This window comes from Manis pentadactyla, chromosome 10 (assembly GCF_030020395.1).
Source record: "Manis pentadactyla isolate mManPen7 chromosome 10, mManPen7.hap1, whole genome shotgun sequence".
NCBI classification, from domain to species: Eukaryota; Metazoa; Chordata; class Mammalia; order Pholidota; family Manidae; genus Manis; species Manis pentadactyla.
Window position 1 is genome coordinate 128,819,878 of NC_080028.1, and position 9,283 is coordinate 128,829,160.

The following is a 9,283-nucleotide window of genomic DNA, read 5'->3' on the forward strand; positions in this document are numbered from 1 at the left end:
TTCAGATTTGATATAGCTCTTAAGAAAAAATTTTTAATAAAAAATTTCATTGTTTTTACTTTTTCAACTATTTTCACTTACACGGAAAATATTGGCTGCTAATGACATAGTATTTATACTTAATTGCTTTCATCCTAAAAAACAGATAGCATAGTTTCAAAATTATAATACTAACTACTGGTGCCAACTGGATAGTGCAAGTTGATATGAGTTGGCTCAATGGGGATATTGGTAACATATGATGTAATTGAGCAAATAAGTAAGTATTTTGAGTATAGTGAGGGCCAGGTTTCTCACCATGGCAGGAGGGAGGCACAGACGTGCAGTCAGAGAAGACAGGAGTGAACCAATGTGGTCTTGGACTGTGACTAGAGATACTAGTGTGAGGCCATGGTTTCTGCTATACTTAGACATTGAATAGATGTAGATATATGTGTGTACATGTATTTATTTATGCAGATATGTGTACATAAACATGCCTCCTAGTTCTGTTCACTGAGAGGGACTGGAAGCAGTGACACTGGTAACAATGAGCACACTCAGCTCCCTGATATTGTTTTCCAAATAGTTTCCACTGGGAAGAAACAGAGCTATGTGAAGAAATAGCTGGTTTTAGACTGGTGCAGGAAAGTACAAGATGAGCCCAGAACTTGTAATTGCAGAAGGTAAGAATGTATTCAAAGAAGGGTGGGGACATGTCAAAGTGCGGGGGTGCCTGCTGTCCAAATCTGGGACACTTTGGGGGTCAAAATAAATAATGATTGGCAATAGACTGCAACTCCCTGAATAAATGGGGGTTAATATGACATAAGCAAAATAATCGAGAAGGAAACGTTTTAATAAATATAAAAGGAGTGATAAAGAATTGTCATCAGGCAGCCATCATAGTAACAACAGTTGTAGGCAAACCATTAATGGCTGCTAAAATCAATGGGTGAGATTATATAAAGGGCAGGATATTTGTATAGTCTCAAAGTATTGCCCTGTTAAAAAACACTTATAATTTGTCAATGAAAAAGCATAAAATTCTTATTAATTTTGCAGGGGAGATATCATTTCAAGTAGCTGATCAAGGTGAATGTCATGAGTAAAGGGACAGATGAATATCATGTGCCCTGTGGCAGGCATCGAGGTGGACACAGCCTCACTTCTGCCGTGTTCCTGCCAAAAATACACGACCCAGATCTCATCACGAGGGAACATCAAACAAACCCAAACAGAGGGATGCTGTGCAACTGGAATGTGGTCTTCAAAATTCTTAAGACAATGCAAGAAATGACTGAAGAGCCAGAATGAAGGAGACTAAATGCAGTTTGATCCTGGGCCAGTAAAGGGCTTTACTGAGAGGGACAGAGTGTGGACAAGATCTGTGCATCAATGGGCTGGATCAGAGTTAATCTCCTGATTTTGGTGATTGTTCTCTGGCTTCGCAGGTGTGTGTTCCTGTTGGTTACAGAAAAGTATTTTAGGGGTATGAGGTATTAAAGGGGAATCATGTCTACACCTACACTCAAAAGGCTCAGAAAGAAAGAGCAAGTGAAGGCACAAGTGGTAGAATGCTTACCGTTTGGGAATCCTGATGAATATATGGGAGTATTTTATCATACCACTTTTTTTTATTTTACAGGTTTATTGAGATATAATTCACATGACCTACAATTTACCCACTTAAAGTGTACAAGTCAATGTTTTTTAGTATATTCACAGAATTGTGCAACCTTCACAATTGATTTTAGAATATTTACACCACCCCAAACAAACAAACCCATACCCAGTAGCAGTCACCTCTGTTTCTCCATCTTTGTCTTATTCTTGCAGTGTTTTTAGGTAGTTTCAAAATGCTTAAAAACAAAAGCTATGAAATTACAGTATCTACATTATTATGACCAGTAAACCGCTGAGTGAATGTTGGGATGTCTTTGCAGTTTCTTTGTCCAGCCAAGGTACTGTGTTCAGAAGTCACTGGAACAATTCTTTCTGAGGATTATATGACTACATTCTTACACAGGTTTATGGGAGCTGGTTTTCAATTTTGATGTTTTCATTTTCTGTTATTTTTATTTTTTATTTAAGATATTTACATGATTCAAAGGTCAAAACTATGTAGAGAGTTAGGCTTGTAAGAGCTTCCCTCCATCCTGCCTCACCATCCTACCTACCCTGCCATTTGTAATCATTTCCAGTTTATCTTACCACCATTTCTTTTTGCAAAAATAAGTACACACACAAGCACATGGACACTCACAGAGCTATGAACACACAAGTACACAAATACAATGCACACTAAAACATGTGTGTGCATGCATACGTTTATATTTCCCTCCTTTCTTACAGAAAAGCTACCAGGATATATATACACACGCACACATACCATTCATCATTCTACTCTCCTTTTTACCTAATAAGTACTGGTCATCACTTCATGCCACTGTGAACAAGTCATCCCCAACCTTCTTACAGCTCACGTTGCTCTGCCATTGAGTGCTGGCAGTTTACCTGGCCCGCCTGATAACGGGCCCGGGTTTCCCTGGGGCACATGTCCTGCTTCCTCTGGCCACGCAGGGCAGCCGCCAGCAGAGTGCCGTCCAAGTCTTGGATCTTCGCGCACCAGGTAGGTGATCAATGGATCTCAGTGAGGTTTTATTTTTAGTGTAATGTTAACCTACCTTTCTCTTAGTATGAGGAGGGTTGAGATTCTTCCTTTTGTATTTCTGTGAACTGTGATCTGACTGGGTGTCATGCCTGTATCTCCCACTACACTGCCTGTTCCATGGGGCCAGAGGCTTTGCTTATTTAATTGGTGTATTGGTAGCCTGGGAAAATGCTTGTGCATCTTTGTGCCAACACATGTTTGTTTAGTGGAAAATTAATAGAGTGAAGGAAGCAAAGAATGAGCGCATTCATTACTCCTTCCTTGCTACGATGGAGCACAACTCAAGACATAGCGCAAATTCCGGAGAAGAGGAAACAGTACCACTGGGAGCCCCTGCCGGGGGCGGGGGTGCTTCCCCCAGGAGAAAGGGCTGAGCGGTGCCCTTTCCGCCTGCCCGTCGGTCCCAGGTGGCCCGCATGCCTCGGGAGCTGACCTCTGCTCCCGAAAGCCCCTGGGGTCAGCGCGAAGGATTCCCGCAGCGCTGCGTGGGCCCCGCCGCCCCCCACGCGGTGCCCCGGGCAGCCCCAGTGACCACAGACGCAGGTGGGCGTGAATTCGTTTATTGGAGCGTCACGGGGGAGGTGGGGACTGGGAGATGCACCAGCGCAGAGGAGGGGTCGCAGCCTGTCCCCGGGGGTCAGCGGTACTTCTCGGTCAGGACGCTGGACACGAGGGACAGGAACTTGTCCCAGGCGGCGTGGGCCTCGGCGGTGAAGTCGGCCGGGAAGTGCGAGGCCACGGTGACCAGCACACAGTGGGACAGCAGCTGGGGGAGGGCGGCAGTGCTCAGGCGGGCGGGGGCGCAGGGAGCGGAGACCCCGCCCCCGCCCCGCCCCGCCCCCCGGCCCGGGCCTGCGCACCTTGAAGTTGACCGGGTCCACGCGCAGGATGTAGGCGTGCAGCTCGCTGAGCTTGGCCAGCGCGCCCGCCACATTGTCGATGTTCTTGACCGCGTCGCCCAAGGCGGCCACCACCTTGGAGCCGTGCGCGCGCAGGTGCGCCGAGCCCGCGTGCAGGTCGAAGTGCGGAAAGTAGGTCTTGGTCTGCGGGTAGCTGGCGAAGAGCCTGCGCAGCGGGCGAGCCGCAGTGACCGCGATGTTTTAATCATAGAAGGTAATGGAACAGGTCCCATAGAGCATAATACGGGATCGCTGTCGCTGATTTTCTGCTGCCCCAGGCTGCAGGAGGCCCCCTGCCCACTGCACATCCATTCGTTCACTCACTCATCCAGTCTGGGTCACCTGTGCATGGACGCCTGCGTCTGGGCTGCCCTGGGCCGGGAGGGAGATGGAGCTCTGCCCTTCTCCCCGCCCCTTCTCCCGCACTGACCTCTCCCCGCTGACCCTTCCCTGCTGCCCCCTCCCAGATGATCTCCCCTCACTAACCTCTCCCCGCTGATCCCTCCTCACTGGCCCCTAACCCCACTAACCCACACTGTCACCTACCTGGCCCTGGCACAACCCGTGTGGTACTCACCTCTCCAGGGCCTCGGTGCCGATGGCATCCGCCTGTGTGGAGATCTTGCCCCACATGGACACAACGATGGTCCTCTCAGCCTGGGTCAGAGACATGGTGGTTGCTGAGCTGTGGCTGAGAGTGCTCAGGACAGGAATCCGTGGTGCTCAGCACCCAGGATCCCCTTATATACACGGGGCCAAGGTGGGGGCCAGGCTCTGGCCATTGGTCCTGAGAAGGGAGAGGGTTGTGAGGGTGGGTCTCTTATCAGATCCAGTGACACTGTGCAGTCAGGGCAGTAAGGACTGGTGTGTGTGTGTGTGTGTAGCAATGAGGGGCTATCACTCCTCCTGCCCTTGCTGGGCCTTGGAGGAGATGTTGTCCACAGCCTGATCAGAGTCCAGGGAGATAGGGGCCCAGCAGCCCAGGAGATCGGGCCTGCATTTGCAGCCTAGTTCTGCACCATCCTTGTCCCTTTCTGAATCACAAGGATGCCAGAGGAGCAGGGGACAACAGGCACCCTCCCTGGGTTGGAACATGCTTTGCTCTGTGCTGCCTGCACTGCTCCTGGGTGGGATCTTGGGCCTAGCCCAGCCTGTTAGTCTCCCGGCTCTGGCTCTGTGATACCTGGGTTTCCTCTGAGAAAGCAATGGTTTTTGCCCACTCATTGCTGAGGAAAGGTGTATGATTGAAACTATATCCTGTAAAGCTGAAGGGGTGGTAGGTCAGTAAAAGAGAAACTGACTAATGTGCTAATAGGGACTGCAGTGTTGCTTGCCATATCATCATGTTAACAGAATGAGGCAAACATTCCTTTACATTTTACTGTGACATAGAATAAAATTGACTTCTTTTAGTGGACTGCTCTGTGAAATTGACACATGTATAGATTCAAGTGGCCCCAGCATGTTCCATCTCCCAAAGACTCACCCAGGCTCAACCCTCTCCCCTCTCCTCCACCCTGAACTTTGACAACCACTATACTTTTGCTTTCCTCAAGAACATCATGTAAGTGGAATCATACAGCATGTCATCTTTCAGGACTGGCTCCTTTTACTTAGCATTATACACTTAATATCCATCCATGGTATGGATAGTTTCTTTCTTTTTATTGCTGAGCAGTATGGTACAAGTGCAGTGCAGTTTGTTCATTCCCCATCAGACATGTATTTTGTTTTGTTTTCCAGTTTGGGAGATATTAGGAATAGAGCTGCTGTAAACATTCTTGTGTAGGTTCTTATGTGAACCTAAGTTTTAATTTTTCTAGGGTAATATCATATATAGGAGTAGGATTGTTAGCTCAATGTTTAATTTTACAAAGAACTGTTAAACTGTTACTCAGAGTGGCTATATCGTTTTGAATCCCTATCAGCAATGAAGGAAAGTTCCAGTTGCCTTGCATCTTTGTCAGCATTCTTATATTTTAGTCATTCTTACAGGTGTGTGATATGTCATTGTGGCTTCAATTAGCATTTCCCTGATAGCCAAGGATGTGGAAACATCTTCTAATGTGCTTGCTTGCCTCTTTGGTGAAATATCTGTTCTTGTCATTTTTTGCCCATTTTTATATTGGGTTGTCTGTTTTATTACTGATGAGTTTTGAGAGTTCTGTATATATTTTGGGTGCAATCTTTGTCAGATATGAGATTTGCAAATATTTTCTCCTAGTTTGTAGATTGTCATTTCATCCTGTTGATAGCATCATTTTTAGAGCAAAAGTTTAAATTTTTATTAAGTCTATTTTATCAAGTTTTTCTTTTATGGCCCATGTTTTTAGTATCATGCCTGAGAACTCTGCTTAACAGCAGGTAACAAAGATTTTCATCTGTACTTTCTTCTTAAACTTTCACAGCTTATATTTTACATTTAGATCTATGATCTGTTTTGAGATAACTTTTGTGTAACGTGTGAGAGTCAGGTCAGGGTTTCTTTTTTCCCATGAGTGCATAGTTATTCGAACATCACTTGTTAAAAAAGCTATACTTTATCTATTGAATTGCTCACACTCATTCGTAAAAAAATGAATTGACTGTATTTTTGTAGCTCTATCTCTGGACCGTCTGTTTTATTCCATTGATTTATGTGTCTACACTTCATGAAATCCGTACTTTCTTGATTACTGCAGCTTTAAGTCTTAAAATTATATAACATGACAAGAGTGGGAGAAAATATTTTCAAATCATATATGTAATGAGGGAATTCTATCCAGAGTATATTTTTTAAAAAACAAAATTCTTACAACTCAACAGTGAGAAGACAAGTAACCAGCTGAAAAATGGGCAAAGGATGTGATTTGATATTTTTCCAAAGAATATAGATAAATGGCCAATAAGCACACGAAAAGATGCTCCACATCATTACTTATTAGGAAAATGCAAACAATAAACCAAAAAGAGGTACCACATTACACTCACTAGGATGGCTATAATCAGAAACCCTCACCTTACCTACACCTACTAAAATGGCTATATTAAAAGACAAAGTAAGTGTTGGTGAGCAGGTGGATAAACTGGAATTTTTACACTGTGTGGTGGGAATGTAAAATGGTGCAGCTACTGTGGAAAGACGGAGACAGAGTGAGGGTCGGGGAAGGGCAGGCAGAGGGAGGGAGCCTAGAAGTCCTGGGTGAGACTCGAGGTGTTCTGCAGGCCGAGGGTGTTAGACTCCTGAGCGGGAGGCACAGAGAGGTCTCAGTGAGGGATGGAGGGAGGGCACCTTCACTGCAGTGTCAGTACTGTGGCCAGAAGGCACTGCAGGGCTACTCTGGCCCCGGGCAGGAGGAGGAGGTGATGGGGGAGGTTCCACGCTCCCAGTCCAAGATGGCTGCATCCCACCCTGAGGTCGGCCCCTCCTTAGGCCTCCAATGCCTCCTCTGTCCCTCTTGGCCGCACCCCTCCCCATGCTTGGCCTCCATTGGAGAGGAATCGTCAGGAGGCTGCTCTGCTTCTGAAAATGCTGCATTGCTGTGGGCAGGTGTCCTTTTCTTTTCCACTTTATCATCATGCGATATAGTACAAGGCATATGCTTCAGCTTAATGAAGTATAGAAAGCAGACACTCAGCAACCCCAGCCTCACCAAGGGAACCTTTACCCTGACTTACCTTCTTGATTTTCAGTGACTTTTTACCACCCAAATACATATTCTTAAGCACTAATATTTTTGCTGCTTTTGACCTTCAGACATGTGCCCTCTGCGTGTTTGCCTTTTTTTGCTCATGTTTGTGACATGCCAGCCATGTCGTGGGTGTCAATTTTTATTGCTGTATTTCCTTGTAGGAATGTACCATGACTTACTAGCTGTACTGGGAACAGACGTACGTGGTTTAGTTCTTCGCTGTCATGAATAACGTTGCCGTGACCATTCTCTCACACATCACTTTGTGGCCACATGCTTGCAAACATGTTGGCTATATTTCTAGGACAGGTGCATTGTTTCAGCATTAGTGGACAGCGTCAACCTGCTTTCCAGGGGCAATACCAGCTTGCATCCCCACTGGCTGTGCAGGGCAGCCCCTTGCTCCACATACTTCCAGACATTTGGTATGGTCTGACTCCATGTCTCCTTAAATTTTAGCTTTTCTGGTGGGTGTGTAGTGGTTTCTTTTGTAGTCTTAATTTGCATTTTTCTGATGACTAATGAAACCACACCCCTACTCACATATTTGCTGTCCATTTGGGTTTCCTTTTGTTAAAATATCTAAGTCAGTCTTAAGAGGAAAGTATATAGCAATCCAAGCATATTTAAAAAAGGAAGAGCAATCCCAAATGAATGGTCTAATGTCACAATTATCGAAATTGGAAAAAGAAGAACAGATGAGGCCTAAGGTCAGCAGAAGGAGGGACATAATAAAGATCAGAGAAGAAATAAATAAAATTGAGAAGAATAAAACAATAGCAAAAATCAATGAAACCAAGAGCTGGTTCTTCGAGAAAATAAACAAAATAGATAAGCCTCTAGCCAGACTTATTAAGAAGAAAAGAGACTCAACACAAATCAACAGTATCAGAAACGAGAAAGGAAAAATCACGATGGACCCCACGGAAATGCAAAGAATTATTGGAGAATACTATGAAAACCTATATGCTAACAAGCTGGGAAACCTAGGAGAAATGGACAACTTCCTAGAAAAATATAACCTTCCAAGATTGACCCAGGAAGAAACAGAAAATCTAAACAGACCAATTACCAGCAACGAAATTGAAGAGGTAATCAAAAAACTACCAAAGAACAAAACCCCCGGGCCAGATGGATTTACCTCGGAATTTTATCAGACATACAGGGAAGACATAATACCCATTCTCTTTAAAGTTTTCCAAAAAATAGAGGAGGAGGGGATACTCCCAAACTCATTCTATGAAGCTAACATCACCCTAATACCAAAACCAGGCAAAGACCCCACCAAAAAAGAAAACTACAGACCAATATCCCTGATGAACGTAGATGCAAAAATACTCAACAAAATATTAGCAAACCGAATTCAAAAATACATCAAAAGGATCATACACCATGACCAAGTGGGATTCATCCCAGGGATGCAAGGATGGTACAACATTCGAAAGTCCATCAACATCATCCACCACATCAACAAAAAGAAAGACAAAAACCACATGATCATCTCCATAGATGCTGAAAAAGCATTTGACAAAGTTCAACATCCATTCATGTTAAAAACTCTCAGCAAAATGGGAATAGAGGGCAAGTACCTCAACATAATAAAGGCCATCTATGATAAACCCACAGCCAACATTATATTGAACAGCGAGAAGCTGAAAGCATTTCCGCTGAGATCGGGAACTAGACGGGGATGCCCACTCTCTCCACTGTTATTTAACATAGTACTGGAGGTCCTAGCCACGGCAATCAGACAAAATAAAGAAATACAAGGAATCCAGATTGGTAAAGAAGAAGTTAAACTGTCACTATTTGCAGATGACATGATACTGTACATAAAAAACCCTAAAGACTCCACCCCAAAACTACTAGAACTGATATCGGAATACAGCAAAGTTGCAGGATACAAAATTAACACACAGAAATCTGTGGCTTTCCTATATACTAACAATGAACCAACAGAAAGAGAAATCAGGAAAACAACTCCATTCACAATTGCATCAAAAAAAATAAAATACCTAGGAATAAACCTAACCAAAGAAGTGAAAGACTTATACTCTGAA

General features: G+C 44.4%; 1 protein-coding gene across 1 annotated transcript; it reads right to left on the bottom strand.

Moving 5' to 3' along the window:
• Positions 1 to 3,273: 3,273 nt before the first annotated feature.
• LOC118927568 (hemoglobin subunit zeta) lies at positions 3,274 to 4,224 on the bottom strand. Its single transcript, XM_036916007.2, has 3 exons — positions 4,130 to 4,224; positions 3,514 to 3,718; positions 3,274 to 3,419 (listed from the first exon to the last, which is right to left on the bottom strand). The coding sequence occupies exons 1-3, from the start codon at positions 4,222 to 4,224 to the stop codon at positions 3,291 to 3,293; spliced, it is 429 nt and encodes a 142-aa protein (XP_036771902.1). The 3' UTR covers positions 3,274 to 3,290.
• Between the last annotated feature and the right edge of the window lie 5,059 nt (positions 4,225 to 9,283).

Excerpts from the sequence above, each read along its gene's own strand:
- LOC118927568 (XM_036916007.2), bottom strand. The coding sequence starts at position 4,224 with ATGTCTCTGACCCAGGCTGAGAGGACCATCGTTGTGTCCATGTGGGGC. Across the intron at positions 3,719-4,129 it reads GGCACCGAGGCCCTGGAGAG|GCTCTTCGCCAGCTACCCGC; the intron begins GTGAGTACCACA and ends CCCGCTGCGCAG. Across the intron at positions 3,420-3,513 it reads TGGACCCGGTCAACTTCAAG|CTGCTGTCCCACTGTGTGCT; the intron begins GTGCGCAGGCCC and ends GCCCTCCCCCAG.